This window comes from Clinocottus analis, unplaced genomic scaffold (genome assembly GCF_023055335.1).
Source record: "Clinocottus analis isolate CAN_PGR_092001 unplaced genomic scaffold, fCliAna1.0.p SCAF_5, whole genome shotgun sequence".
NCBI classification, from domain to species: domain Eukaryota; kingdom Metazoa; phylum Chordata; class Actinopteri; order Perciformes; family Cottidae; genus Clinocottus; species Clinocottus analis.
In genome coordinates, this window is record NW_027176207.1 from 110,616 (window position 1) to 127,319 (window position 16,704).

The 16,704-nt window shown below is 41.8% G+C and overlaps 1 protein-coding gene across 5 annotated transcripts in view; it reads right to left on the reverse strand.

Moving 5' to 3' along the window:
- LOC137802403 (seizure protein 6 homolog) overlaps positions 1-16,704 on the reverse strand; it is a 92,319-nt gene that overhangs the window by 17,304 nt on the left and 58,311 nt on the right. For all 5 annotated transcript variants that reach the window (XM_068600229.1, XM_068600228.1, XM_068600227.1 and 2 more), the window contains exon 4: positions 9,259-9,451. In XM_068600229.1, coding sequence (XP_068456330.1) covers positions 9,259-9,451 — 193 coding nt within the window. The remainder of the gene's footprint in view (positions 1-9,258; positions 9,452-16,704) is intronic.

The following is a 16,704-nucleotide window of genomic DNA, read 5'->3' on the forward strand; positions in this document are numbered from 1 at the left end:
TGAGCATTAGCACTGAGCATGAACACTGAGCATGAACATAAACACTGCGCATGAGCATTAGCACTGAGCATGAACACTGAGCATGAACATAAACAATGAGCATGAGCATTAGCACTGAGCATGAACACTGAGCATGAACATAAACAATGAGCATTAGCACTGAGCATGAACACTGAGCATGAACATAAACAATGAGCATGAGCATTAGCACTGAGCATGAACACTGAGCATGAACATAAACACTGAGCATGAGCATAAGCACTGAGCATGAACAGGAACACTGAGCATGAACACTGAAGATGAACACTGAACATTAGCACTGAGCATGAGCATTAGCTCTGAGCATTAGCATTAGCACTGGGCATGAACACCTCCAGCTCTTAATGCATTGTAGTTTAGCGGTTCATGCAGCATTGCAGAGACGCGTTGCATCATCAACAGCAGCGCGTGTGGAGGTGGAGAGCCACTGAAACTCTGACAAATGGAAATGTTGCTGATCACCTGAACATCGCGGCCGTACTGTGATGGCTGGAAGAGGAATTGCCTCTGCGCTGGTTGTCAAAGAGCGGAGATGCCAGCGGGGTAAGATCAATGTTCCTGCACTGGCTTTGCATTGTCGTCCTGTCCTTGTTTTTGAATAAACGGTGTAGGGTGGGATGGAGTTTGCATGGATAATGGAGTGAGCTAACCGAGTCTGTAATGGAAGCTATTAACCAGTTTTCCCTCCTGTCTAGCGGCCGCACTGTTCTACCTCATTAGGGGAGGTACTTTAATGACCAGACGGAAACTTTGAAACTTCTGGCAACGTGTGAATAACAAAGGAAGCAACCTAATTGGACTCACTTTGGCGTGTGTTGCAATCGCAGTGTGATTGTGCACCGTCACAATTACAGAAACCTTTTAAAAGACGCAACTTTACTCAAACTTTGCAAGATGCATGTCGTGTTGGAGCCTAATGGAGTGTATGCAAAGCATTTAATAGGAGCTAATAGGAGAAGGAGAAAACAATAAGCATTGAGCATTGTGGAGACTGAAAGTGTACTTGCAGTCTGAAGCCATTATGATAATACTGTGGCACAGACTATGGAGTGTAAACACCTTAATCTACTTATGGCAACATGATTAGTGTTTGTTGTTCACAGAATCAAGACACACACTGCAGAAATATAGCTGCATAGTTGAAAGGTTGTTTGGTGTTACCTGTTTCTGTTCATCAGCTGTTTCCTTTACTGAACAATGTGCACTGGCATGAATCAAACATCCGATTAGTGCTTCCTTATGTTTACTAAGAAAATCAGAAGTCAAAACATGGTTTTAAAACAAATCTGACACAAACTAAACCAGATGAACCAGCAGCAGCTGTTAAATGATTCAGATTCTACGGCTGAACAACATCATCCATGTGGAGGAGCCGGCCACGCGGCGCAAGAGAAGCTCGATGGAAGCTCACATGCTCACATGCATTGTGTGCATGTGAGCAGAGCTGGAGGTCAAAGGGTCAGAATGAGAGAGAACACACTCTGCAGCAGTGCGAACATGAAGGTCTTTCATTCCAGATGGAAAAAAAAACTCTTCAGTGATTTTCCAGCATTGTCTTGAAGCTAAACTGGATATTCTTACATGTTGTTCTATCAATCTTTGAACATGAACTGGAGGGGAAACAGCCCTAAATGCATACTGGCCATAAAGGGTTGTGAAGCTGCTCCATCTATTGTGTTTTTAATCTGGAGACCTTGGTCATTCTTTCACACTGGCTCCATCTTGATGAAGCGGGTCTTTCTTTTGCAGTGAGCCACGGGGACGAGCAGCACTGCCCCCGGGTCACCCATTCAATTCATAGTTTATCACTGGCTCCAATGAACCTCGTTATTGCCATTATCGTAGCAGCATTTACATCCCTATTGAGCATGCAGCGGGAGAGCCGGAGGCAGCGCATTGTGGAGCCAATTCCTGAAATATTAAAATACGTGCGGCCTCCATTCCAGGAGATGTGGTGCTGGGCCATAAAGTCTGATTGTTTTGCCATCAGAAATAATAGATCCACGGCGCAGACGGCCAGGAAGATTAGCTGCTGCTACTGTCGGGCCACAGGAAACAGATGCGTCTTGAGTTATTGCTTCCTTGTAGAGGGGAGGAAATGGTCTCAATGCTGATGTGCAGGTGAACCTTTCAGTTGCACTGTGTGCACTGTGTGCAACTGAAAGGTTGCACACGGTATTTCAGTATTTCACAGTATTAAATGAAAACATAAGACCTCCTGGTGGACAGACTGTGTCGTGGCAACGCTCCATCCCTCTGCGTTCACATGTTTCCTTCAAAATGACACGGTTTCAGAGAAAGGGGCCTCACAGGTCAAGAGTAAGGAGACAAAGCGGTGTGTTGGTACTTGCTAAGACAGTATTGTGAGCCAATGGCTCGCTCTACTGGTCTGCTTCCATCCCATCGCAGGGTGTTCTCTACCTTAATGTCGCTTTAGAGTTGGTGTCCATGAAAGAATATGAACGAGAGGAAAACATAGCTTAAAGCTTCTGGGAAACAAATGGCCCAGTTTGCAGTTAGAAAGCATTTTTGTTCATGTGTCATAAGCAATACATAATCACCAGCATCTGAACATGAGCGAACTGTTTTTGTGTTGTTTTGTTAACTTTATTTTGTCACTTCAGCGCTTATTCACGGAGTTCAAGAGGAACACATCCTGTCGTGCTTTCTTTCTTTCCTCTTATCTGTGCATGAGCGATGGATTCGTCCTGGCTTCTTTGAATAGAAAGTATTTCTGTTCAGATTGCTTCCTGCCCTTTCTCACCTTTCTGAAATTCAAATATATTTTTTGTCAACAAATATGGAACCCTGTATCTGTGCTTAAGATTCAATAATTGGCGACGGTTCCTTCAGCCCTCCGCCAAAAGTTGCACAGGAAATCATTTCGAGGAAGTAAACGCTTGTGACCTGCATTCACTCACTCTCCTCCCGTTAATGAGCCTTACTCTGCTGAACACTTTGCATTTGCTGCTCCTCAGCCAAATATGGACAAATATGGTTGACCAGGGCACAATAGATGAGGTGAGGAAGCTGGAAAAGTGACCCAGCGTGTTTGTCCAGGCAAACTCAATGCATTTAAATGCAGTCCTAATAACACTAATGTTCGTCCTCTGAATCTCCTCCGGGAGAGAGCTGCAGCGACATCACACCTGACAAGGTGAGGGCAGACACACAAACAAAGACACGCCGTGTTGGTTGTTCTGTGCAGAATATTATTCACAATGCGCTGCAGCCTCTCCAGAGAAACACGTGTTTCCGAGGAGAGAAAATCCTGCGATGAGTCGTCGTCTCTGGTCAGTCGTTGTTTTATCGTCGCGGTCGAGCAATTAGCAGCTGACTTGTGGGAGAGAGACCGTGTGCAGCTCCTGCTGTGCAGCCGAGCGTTCTCTTTACAGGACGATCGATAGTGTTGTCTCTGGGAAAGAGATTCAGTGGTAGGAAGCCAGCCCACGATATGCTCTATTGATATTTATGTGTTGGTTTTAAAACTCGATTTTAATGGTCATTTACTCAATAGAGGCTATTAAAGAGAGATAACTTTGGACCGGAGGCGTCTCATCTCTTGTGATCTAGAATCCAGTCCTCGTCACCAGGTCCATCTTTCAGAAACAAGGAGGTTCATCAACGTCCATCATCCAGTAAATACAGTTTCAATAGAAGAAACTTCTTGATTGGGAGTTAACGTGGACGTTAATTTGTTCGCACAAGGATCATAACTTCAAGCTAAAAAGACAAGAAATGACAGGATTACTTCAAAATAAATTAAACGTTTACTGGTTGAACTGGTAACTCTTCTTGTTGCTTTTAGAAGTGATGTCACTTCCTGTTGTGTGTTTGTTTTGTGTGCTCACACTTCAAAAGTGATGTCACTTCCTGTTGTGTGTTTGTTTTGTGTGCTCACAGGATGAAGTCTCGTCAACATGTTGCGTTAAACACGGCAGTCGATTCTCACGACAGAGAAAGAAGCTGATGTGTCAGGGCCTCATATTAATGTATTAATGTATGAATATGAGTAAGAATAAACATTACTGCCTCATATTAATGTGTTAGATATGAATATGAGTAAGAATAAACATTACTGCCTCATATTAATGTATTAATGTGAGTAAGAATAAACATTACTGCCTCATATTAATGTATTAATGTATGAATATGAGTAAGAATAAACATTACTGCCTCATATTAATGTATTAATGTATGAATATGAGTAAGAATAAACATTACTGCCTCATATTAATGTATGAATGTATGAATATGAGTAAGAATAAACATTACTGCCTCATATTAATGTGTTAGATATGAATATGAGTAAGAATAAACATTACTGCCTCATATTAATGTATTAATGTGAGTAAGAATAAACATTACTGCCTCATATTAATGTATTAATGTATGAATGTGAGTAAGAATAAACATTACTGCCTCATATTAATGTATTAATGTGAGTAAGAATAAACATTACTGCCTCATATTAATGTATTAATGTATGAATATGAGTAAGAATAAACATTACTGCCTCATATTAATGTATTAATGTATGAATGTGAGTAAGAATAAACATTACTGCCTCATATTAATGTATTAATGTGAGTAAGAATAAACATTACTGCCTCATATTAATGTATTAATGTATGAATATGAGTAAGAATAAACATTACTGCCTCATATTAATGTGTTAGATATGAATATGAGTAAGAATAAACATTACTGCCTCATATTAATGTGTTAGATATGAATATGAGTAAGAATAAACATTACTGCCTCATATTAATGTATTAATGTGAGTAAGAATAAACATTACTGCCTCATATTAATGTATTAATGTGAGTAAGAATAAACATTACTGCCTCATATTAATGTGTTAGATATGAATATGAGTAAGAATAAACATTACTGCCTCATATTAATGTATGAATATGAGTAAGAATAAACATTACTGCCTCATATTAATGTATTAATGTGAGTAAGAATAAACATTACTGCCTCATATTAATGTGTTAGATATGAATATGAGTAAGAATAAACATTACTGCCTCATATTAATGTATTAATGTATGAATGTGAGTAAGAATAAACATTACTGCCTCATATTAATGTATTAATGTGAGTAAGAATAAACATTACTGCCTCATAATAATGTATTAATGTATTAATGTGAGTAAGAATAAAAATTACTGCCTCATATTAATGTATTAATGTATGAATGTGAGTAAGAATAAACATTACTGCCTCATATTAATGTATTAATGTGAGTAAGAATAAACATTACTGCCTCATATTAATGTATTAATGTATGAATGTGAGTAAGAATAAACATTACTTCCTCATAATAATGTATTAATGTATGAATGTGAGTAAGAATAAACATTACTGCCTCATATTAATGTATTAATGTGAGTAAGAATAAACATTACTGCCTCATATTAATGTATTAATGTGAGTAAGAATAAACATTACTGCCTCATAATAATGTATTAATGTATGAATGTGAGTAAGAATAAACATTACTGCCTCATATTAATGTATTAATGTGAGTAAGAATAAACATTACTGCCTCATATTAATGTATTAATGTATGAATGTGAGTAAGAATAAACATTACTGCCTCATAATAATGTATTAATGTATGAATGTGAGTAAGAATAAACATTACTGCCTCATATTAATGTATTAATGTATGAATGTGAGTAAGAATAAACATTACTGCCTCATATTAATGTATTAATGTGAGTAAGAATAAACATTACTGCCTCATAATAATGTATTAATGTATGAATGTGAGTAAGAATAAACATTACTGCCTCATATTAATGTATTAATGTGAGTAAGAATAAACATTACTGCCTCATATTAATAGCACTTATACAATAACTGTTTCTCAGACAGCTCATTCCTAGTAATTCGTGTCATTAATGAACAAATGAATGAATGTGTGATGAAGTGCTGTTTTACTGATGCCTCTTTGTTGCTGGCGTGTCTCATATTGGAGCTGCAGTGCATGATGGGACGTGTCTGGACATGAGGACACGTGGATCTGTGTGTTCAGAGATAAGACTAGTGCTCGTGTCCAGCTGCACTGTGAAAGGTAAAACACTGGTTCCATGGTGTTCCATGGTGTCGGGCTCAGCGCTGATGTTATAGAGGCATCCATCAGTCTGTCATGGCGGGCGCCGCCGCCGCCGGAGCAGATATTAATTACCCTGAGCTCCATCTCTCCACAGCTCGGGCTCTTCCTCCACGCTTGTCCAATCACATTTCTCACAGCTCATTATAGAGGACAAGGTGAGACGCCGCTAATCAAGGAGAGGAACACAGATTGAAATATCTTCTTCCCCTCCAATATGTCTCAACTTCTTCTAGAAATCTGATTATTGTGTCTTTTCTCATCAGAGTAACAAAGTTTGTTCCATCAGAATTGCAAAGCAAAGGTTTATTGTTGCCGACTGGCGTCTCATATCTGACTGCGGGCTTTAATCTGCTTCTATTGCAACGATTACAATGCAGGAGCTGTCTGAGAGAACGGGTTTTATCGGATCATACGCATTGATATCATTAAGTTCTGAGGAATATAGCAGCGCCAGACTCAACAGGATCTACCTGTGAAATTATTCAGAGGTGCTGTGTGAAGTTGGACCCCTTATCGCTTGATGGAGTTACATATTTATTCATTTCTCCTCCTGTACCTGCACATGGTCCTGGTCAGAGGTACAGGAAGACTTTGCTCTCCTCCCAACTGACACCAGGATCCATCTGCTGGCGTCTCGTGATACGCGGATGTATTTTGGTTCGTCTAAATAATTTGTCACCTGGTTTGCACGACGTCATCGAGACAACATCACGTGAAGAGCTCTTTGCATGAAATGTGTTATTTTGAGGATAGTTTGTTCCTGAAAGAATGATCCTTTGTAACATGACACTGCTGTCATCGGCTACAGGCTGACATGTTTACATGTAAAGGAGTTAGGGTTAGGGATAGGGTTAGCGTTTCACCTGGGAAAGATTTTAATAGTAATAATACAGATGATTGCATCTTGTATCACTATTATATCTATCTATCTATCTATCTATATCTATATATATATATATATATATATATATATATATGTATATATATATGTATATATATACATATATATATACATATATATATATATATATATATATATATATATATATATATATATTAATATATATATATATATATATATATTAATATATATATACATATATATATATATATATATATATATATATATATATATATATATATATATATATATATATATAGATAGATAGATAGATAGATAGATAGATAGATATATATATATATATATATATATATATATATATATATATAGATAGATAGATAGATAGATAGATAGATAGATATATATATATATATATATGTATATATATATATATATATATAGATAGATAGATAGATAGATAGATAGATAGATAGATAGATAGATAGATAGATCATTAATTTACCTGATAAACAAGCCCATGACCGGTGTGGACAATATGCTGCAGAATATTGCACACAGCACTGAAAAAGGTCTTTCCTGAGACGCAAAGAGGAGAACAGTGTTTCACCTGTTTGTCACCACCTGAGCGCATCAAGCAGAACTCGTATGATCTGACCCGCCGTCACGTTCAGCCGGACCACCAGAGCAGCATTCACACATCCAACGGATGATTTATCTCACGTCAGCGCCGCTGTTTTCATGGCGCTTTCGTTTTGGAGCTGATGAAAGTGCCACAGTAATGTGATGGAATGAATGTTTTGTCCAACAGCTTCCACCATCAACTCAAATCGATGGGCCGTGTAATTGCCGGCCACTTTGTGTGATTGCTAAGATAAACAGACATTGTTGCCGACACGCGGGATCAATGTCACGCGCAAACAAATGAGAGAACACGAGGAGTTTATCATAGTGACGACATACAGGAACTCTCTCTGCCGACGCAGCGCTCTATGTAGTCACTGTTTCATCACATTCATGTATTCATCCTGCAAAAAGACGCAATTAAGTCCCGCCCACAGCGTGAGGTCATCTCTCTGCGTTGACTTTGTGATGTGTGAAAGAGCCTCACTGTCGTTTGCTAGCAAACAGAAAGAGGCGCTACAGCTCCTGTGTGGTGGGAAACACTGCAGCAGGAAAAGAAACTACGTTCGTAGAGGACTCGGGCCAGAAGAGGCCGTTCTTTGTGCATCAGCAGAACGAACGGGGGAGGCAGCCAGCATGTCGTCCTCATGTCACTTTGAGGATGCAGTACGTTGGCCTTCGCTAACTACAGTAGCGTGCTGACGGCTAACTTCATCTGGGAGACATATGGTGCTAAAATAATCATTTTACGTTTTGAAATCCAAGGTTTTTTTAGACTTTTTCTTTGAAACAGACTGCGCCACAGAGGGAAGCGTTGCAATCTGTTTTAATCTCTGCAAAGGACAAAGAAATCAAACGCTCACAAAGGTATTGCATGTGTTAAACACCCATGGACGTCTGACCGATACGCAGATACACTTCTATGCAACCAGCACTGTGAAATAATACTGACTGAGTTGTTTCCCAGTATGACAGTAACATATTAGGAAAACATGTCTGCCCATATCACCCAAAGCATCTACACAGACATATTCATATTGTACAGACCCGTACATAAATCCACGGGGAGCAGGGCTGATCACGTTGGACACAGTTTGAATAAACAACCCTCTGTAGCTCTGCAGCTCTGCAGCTCTGCATCTCTGCAGCTCTGTTGATCTGTATCTCTGTAGCTCTGCAGCTCTGTAGCTCTGTAGCTCTGCAGCTCTGTAGCTCTGCAGCTCTGTAGCTCTGCAGCTCTGCAGCTCTGTTGATCTGTATCTCTGTAGCTCTGCAGCTCTGTAGCTCTGTAGCTCTGCAGCTCTGTAGCTCTGCAGCTCTGCAGCTGTGTATCTCTGCAGCTCTGTTGATCTGTATCTCTGTAGCTCTGCAGTTCTGTAGCTCTGCAGCTCTGTCGCTCTGCAGCTGTGTATCTCTGTTGCTCTGTATTTCTAAAGCTCTGTTGCTCTGCAGCTCTGTATCTCTGCAGCTCTGTATCTCTGCAGCTCTGTATCTCTGCAGCTCTTTATCTCTGCAGCTCTGTAGCTCTGTAGCACTGTAGCTCTGCAGCTCTGGAGCTCTGTATCTCTGCAGCTCTGCAGCTCTGTATCTCTGCAGCTCTGTCGCTCACCTTGGTAATGCAGAAGGAGGAATCCAAAGCTGTGCTGTTGCTCGCTACGACATCGGATGGAGATCTGATTGCTCCAGCTGCGCAGCACGAGGCCCTTCGTCAAGACCGACTCATTGGCAAGGATGAAGGGTTCCCGGCCACCCGTGTCCTCCACTGTCACCTGCTCGCCCTCCAACGCACTCACATTTAGCACCTGAAAAACACACAAACGCCACCGGCATTTAATGCTGCGCTGGAGTGCATCTCACACTTTGCAGAAGGTCTTTGTGGAGTAGCACAGTGCATATCTGGGGCACATGTATGTCCACCCACTGGATCCAAAGCCTTTTAACTCCAACACAAGAAATCAGAACGCATGCTAAGTGTAAACGTATAAGGTCTCAGTTTACACCAGATGGGATCTTAACGCAGCATCCCCCGCTGTTGTGTTTCCATTTAAAGCCGAGTTTAGTCTAATGATGTTGCTCTGAAAAATGGGTCACCTGCTGTGTTGCTTTGCTCACTTGTCTACCAACACAGTTGCACAGGGATCTGTTTGGTTTAGTCAGTTTTTGTTAACCTGCGCCCGGGTTGTCGACACCTTTTTTGAGTAATTGTTGAATCTGTCTGGGTTATTCCGCTCATGGTTTGTTGCATGATTGACTCATCCTCTTTCAGTGTTCGCCTCGCGCCTGTAAGCCTCTCCGACAGCCGGGCTTTATGTCTTCAACAGGTTTGAACAGCATCTGCAGCTAAATCTGGGAAGGAACCTCGGGAGGATTGCGTGTAGTTAAACTGTCTGGATAACGAAGCACTGACACATTTTGGAGCAACATCTTGATTCATCCCCCTGCAGAACTCTAAAAGAGGCGCGCTCATGCAACAGCAGGTCATGGTCATTATTCTGTGAGATAAAACGACGTCTCAGAAGACGGATTACAGACCAAACCTACTTCTGAGGCGCATGGAGAAGGCACAAAGTCTGCATTTGTGTTTGCATGAAGGTTTGTAACAGGCAGACTTTTCAATCACTTTATTCTTTATTCGTGTTTAGTCGATCCAGTTAAATGTACATCGGCCTGTGCGAATAAAAAGAGGAGATAAAACATGTGGAAATCGTTATATTTATTTAGAACCACGTTGCAACAAGATCCAAAATGACAAGAAGCTCCTTCGACCACAGAGTTCAAGCTCCAAGTGAGAATCAGTCACCCCAAATGTCTGACTATCCGTCAAAGCAACGCAAGCCCGCAAGGCTGTGATTGGTCCGCTAACCACGTCCTTTCTGAGTCTCTCATGTCCGGTTTCATAGCATCATACCTCTGTTTTTAAAGCCACAGCAGAAACAGGAACAATGGATCCTGTTGAAGAACGTTTGGCTGAAGAGGTCCACAAATATGAGCATTTATAAAACCATCTGACGAGTATCAGGACACAAAGATGGAGGTGAACTCCTGGAGGGAGATATCGTGAACGTTGGTGTGCAGGTCCACTCTAAACGGTCGTTACGCCACCTGCTGGTCTGGAGTATGAAAAACACACAGGAACTATGAACCAACACGAGTCCGTTGATCCGACTGCGTGGCAGCAGCAGCTGTAGTTCAGTGTTAGTGCAGCAGTGTTAGTGCAGCAGTGTTAGTGCAGCAGTGTTAGTGCAGCAGTGTTAGTGCAGCAGTTGTAGTTCAGTGTTAGTGCAGCAGTGTTAGTGCAGCAGTTGTAGTTCAGTGTTAGTGCAGCAGTGTTAGTGCAGCAGTTGTAGTTCAGTGTTAGTGCAGCAGTGTTAGTGCAGCAGTGTTAGTGCAGCAGTTGTAGTTCAGTGTTAGTGCAGCAGTGTTAGTGCAGCAGTGTTAGTGCAGCAGTGTTAGTGCAGCAGTGTTAGTGGAGGAATGCATTGGGTGGTTGGATAACTGTCACTCATTTTCACCTGTGAGTGTGTGCGTGTGTGTGTGTGTGTGTGTGTGTGTGTGTGTGTGTGCGTGCGTGCGTGCGTGCGTGCGTGCGTGCGTGTGTGCGTGCGTGCGTGTGTGTGTGTGTGAGCTGTGGATGAGCTCAGAGGAGCTCATGTCTCTGCGTAGAGGTGACTTCTTCCTGAAGGAGCACGAGGTCACAACTCTGATTGATTTGATTTTATCTTAAGCAGAATTAAACTCTGGAGGTTTCAGACCAACTGATGGCACACACACACACACACACACACACACACACACACACACACACACACACACACAGACACACACACACACACACACACACAGACACACACACACACACACAGACACACACACACACACACACACACACACACACACAGACACACACACACACAGACACACACACACACACACACACACAGACACACACACACACACAGACACACACACACACACACACACACACACACACACACAGAGACACACACACACACACACACAGACACACACACACACACAGACACACACACACACACACACACACACACACACACAGAGACACACACACACACACACACAGACACACACACACACATGCAAACACACAAACACTCGATCACGACGAAGATGTGTGAGTGTGTGTGTGTGTGTATTACTATATAATATATATTACTATATAATATATATTACTATATTATACATATTATATTGTAATATATATTACTATATAATATATATTACTATATAATATATATTATATAGTAATATATACTAATATTCCTATATAACATTATTATATAATATATATTATATAGGAATATTAATATATATTACTATATAATATATATTATATAGTAATATATATTATATAGTAATATATATTACTATATAATATATATTATATATTAATATTAATATATATTACTATATAATATATATTAATATTACTATATAACATATTACGATATAATACATATTATATAGTAATATTAATATATATTACTATATAATATATATTAATATTACTATATAACATATTACTATAAATATATATTATATAGTAATATATATTATTTAACTTCACAAGTTCAGACAACGATGGCGTCTCAACTAAAGTAATATCCATAATTGATCATGTGATTTTCTGCATTGCAGTATTGTATACGAATAAAACCTGAAACCTTTTCAAGGAACTTGAAGGAAAAGGTCAGACTTTGTTACTTTTTTAACATTTTCAAGCAACGATGAATCATTATTTTCATCCTTGTCAGGTTGTATTTATCAGGGATTCAGAAAATTAAAAGATTAGAGCCTATTATTCCCTTAATCTCTAAAACTGATACGATAATTCCATAATGTGTTTCTGTTGCCATTGTGTGAAGCTGCTGACACAAAGAGAGATGCCTGATATTCCACCATGGTTCATAAATATTTCAGTCAAGCATCTCTCCAAGAAAAAAATCAGGCCGTAAATCAAATGTCCGTCTTGAGAAACTGGAGGAAAACCTCTTACCCTCCATTTTCCCCCCTCCCCCGCTCGCCATCCAGCCTGAGCTTCAGTCTGCATTCCGTCATGATATCAGAGTCCCAACGTTTCACAACATGTTAATGTTATAGGATGTAATGACAACAATGCTGAGGTAATTGGACCAGCAATTTCTACCAATCCCATCAGCGCCATCGAGGCTTCCTGTCAAAACACATTACGCAGATTGTTAGAAAGCGCATGTTGTTTGTGTCCGTTCAGGATTTAGTTTGTCTCCTCCTGACACGACGATGTACATATTGAACTGCTGCCATGCGCTCGTGTTGGTGTCTGTCAGCGCTTCCTTCATTACATTATTACGCTGCGGCAGAGGGGAGGGGCGGGGTTAGGCTGGCTGCACAGGTGAGGGGAGGGGTTAGGCTGGCTGCACAGGTGAGGGGAGGGGTTAGGCTGGCTGCACAGGTGAGGGGAGGGGTTACGCTGGCTGCAGAGGTGAGGGGAGGGGTTAGGCTGGCTGCACAGGTGAGGGGGGGGGTTAGGCTGGCGGCAGAGGGGAGGGGAGGGGTTAGGCTGGCTGCACAGGTGAGGGGAGGGGTTACGCTGGCTGCACAGGTGAGGGGGGAGGTTAGGCTGGCGGCAGAGGGGAGGGGGGGGGTTAGGCTGGCTGCACAGGTGAGGGGAGGGGTTAGGCTGGCTGCACAGGTGAGGGGAGGGGTTACGCTGGCTGCACAGGTGAGGGGGGAGGTTAGGCTGGCGGCAGAGGGGAGGGGCGGGGTTAGGCTGGCTGCACAGGTGAGGGGCGGGGTTATGCTCTTCAGGAAGAGATGCATCACATTTTACATTGGGTGTTTGACAGAGTAGAACACTACTTGTAGCATTCACACTGGGGCCTTGCAGGTGGCACTCATGAGGTCTTTGAATGCAACGCGTTCTCTGGTGTGTCCAAGTATGGTGTCACAAACCTACAGATAAATATAGAGAGAGACAAAGACAGATAAGTTGTGGTCGAAATATCTACTACAAACAGGCCGCGGTCAGTGCTTTGCCGCTGGGTTTTCTAATCCGGACGTTCGGGTTCAACTCTTTCAGCCTCATCTTGTCAACATCTGATCGTGGATTGAAAGATGTTTCGCGTAGAGACACCACAGAGTTTTCAGTCGCCATGTCTCTGCTAGCGATGTTGCTCGTAGCTACATGGGAGCTATACAGGAAGTGAGGGAATGATACAGGTCTCTGATTCGACGAATAGTCCAGTCACGTTGGAATAAGAAGCGATGTGATTGGCCAGAGATTCCAGTTTCATCCGCCAATGAGAAGCTCTCCTTGTAACGCCCGTGAATAGTTTGCTCGCTGCCGTAGACTCCCATTTGGCCGGCGCCCAAGAAAGAGGGCGAGGCTTTCTCAGAGACGATGGATATTTATATTTGGTCACGTTTAACTCAAGTGGTTGTTGACAGGGGCTTACGGTCTCCCACACACTTTTAGCGCGTCGACACTGTATGTTTCTTATTTAAATTATTTGTTTTTTTGACGATATATATATTATTATTTTTTCTTCTTTTTTTAAAATCTCAAAATGTTAAGAGGGGCGGCGCCCTCTATTGACGCACCGCCACTGGTGAGGCCGTTCAGGGCTTTGGGTCTATATGAGCTCAGTTTGAATGGAGCTGGGAGGAGAGCAAGACACAGTTTGCAGGTCGCAATGAAACGTTTCCAACGTGATCTCAGTGTGCTCGTGTCGTTGTGCTGGGGCAGCTAGCAGGAGCTACAGTGTCTGAGTCCACGTCATCATACTATGAGTATATGACAGTTATCAGTGTTCGATTGTCTATATCTGTTGGTTTTCAAATCATGTCCAGTGAGGTCAAACGGATGGTAGCCGTGTGACCTCTTGGTTCACACACAGCAGGGAGGCTGACGAAGGACCGGTGAGCAGATAGAGAACAGGGAGCAGCCGGACCGATAGCCCCGGAGGGCCGGATCGTCTGTCATGCAGCCGGGGAGCTGTCAGTGCAGCCAGCAGCAGCTGCCCTGCCTCAATTATGAATCATTGGCCATGTCAAGAGACATCACACTACCTTATCTTCACCAGGCTGCAGCCCAATGCCCAGGAGGACTGCTTCCTCACTGTCTCTCTCTTTGTGTGTGTGTGTGTGTGTGTGTGTGTGTGTGTGCACGTCTCTACACACACATACATGTTCCTCCGGACTGTAATGAGAGCAGGCTTATTGTAACTAGTTGGAATCTCTGCCTCAGCAGACACATTTGTGGGACCGGGGATTTGGCTGAACAAGCACCGTCCTGCAGCGGCAGCGTTATCAGAGATGCCATCGAAACGTTGTGCTGCTCCATTTTGAGGGTTGTGTTGAGAGAAGAGAGAATGTCTGTTTGGTGTTGTTCTTTTCTTTTTAATCCAAGATATTAAAGGAAGGCTTTAAACAATGCATAGAATGTAAGACTGTCCTCCAAGGGCTCTTTCAAATGCCAGCCGTTAACCCTCCAGCGGTTCTTTTCTCCCTCCGACCGCTCCAGTGAAATGTTTCCTGAGCCGAACTGAGAGGACGAGAGGAGAGAGGGTCATCGCTCTCCTCTGGCCGTCGTCTTTTCAATCAAAGCGCTATAATGAACAGACCACCTTGCACGGCCACAACTGCACTCCCAATACAAAAGATCTCAAAGGTTTCAAAGGATCAGAATATTTGTCGAAAACCTCATTCTTTGTGTTTTTGCCTCGATCTTTGTGGAACACGGAGCTTCCAGGTGCTGCGGAGGGAAGATTCATCTTATCTCATCCCAACAGGAAACAGGCTGGCTCGGCTTTAATCTGTTACGACAGCGTCCTCGCTGGTTCTAACAGTCCACACAAGAGAGAAACCTCCGCAGGTGGAAACCTGGTGGCCGATATGACTGCACGCTGTTTGGGTTCAGCCCCGCTGTGAACAAACTGTTCAGAGTCATTCTCATTGTCTCAAATGGGAATTAAATTAATGGAAACTACATGTTTATCTGCAATTTTCTTGAGTGGATCCAAAAGGTTCTAAAAGTTTACTGAAGCTTGGCTTTGAGGCAAAAGGTTCAGGACTGCAACAATAAAAGCTCATGAGTGTTCTGGATCGTCTCAAGTGTCCAGTGAAGGTTACAACACACGCTGTCGCTTTATCAACACAACACCTGCTTGCTGCTAGAAGTAATGTTCTGATTTTGGATTTAGCACTAAATGCACCACACGAGTATGAATATGCCCACAGCCTCACACACAGCAACATAACTTTATAACACTGCATAATGAGTGCAAAATATTAAGCAATAATAAACCATTAATCCAACATGAATATTAGAAACTCATTCATAAACACTTATAAATGATTAGTTATTGATTAATACGCTTGGGTTTCATACTTTATGAATGATGGATTCCCATTTTATAATTAATTAATTCATGATTAATAAGATCATTTGTACAGTGTTAGTTAATGATAAAACAAATGCTGCAATTCATGATTAATTCAGGTAGTTAGTACTAGTTAATTCACTAGTTACTACTTATTAATTCACGAGTTACTACTAGTTAGTTAAGCATTGGTTAAGCATGTTCTGTGACCTAATCTAAAGTGTAAACTGTTTATGCCTTATAAAGCATTAACACATGACCTGATGAATTCACTAGTTACTACTGGTTAGTTAAGTATTCGTTAACTATGTCATGTGACCAAATCTATGAGCAGCGCCTCAAAGCCAACAGAAGTCTCAGTTATCTTCTCAGAAAAGAGGAGTAGACACAAAGTGATAGAGAACAATAATATGACGCAGCTATGGCTAACTCGCTAGCCCATTAGCTGGATCGCTAGCCCGACTATTGTTGCTCCTAAGTTGGCTCCATAAACCCCAACGCTGCAACATCCCATAGTGTAACGTCAGTAATCCCTCAGTGGCTAAATGCTAACCGGCCCCAAAACCATGTAGCACGCAATTAAGGAGTTACTGTCTAAAAGAAAACTAGAACATGAAGAGCGAGAAAAATGCCTTTGAAATAAACAATCTGTCAAATAA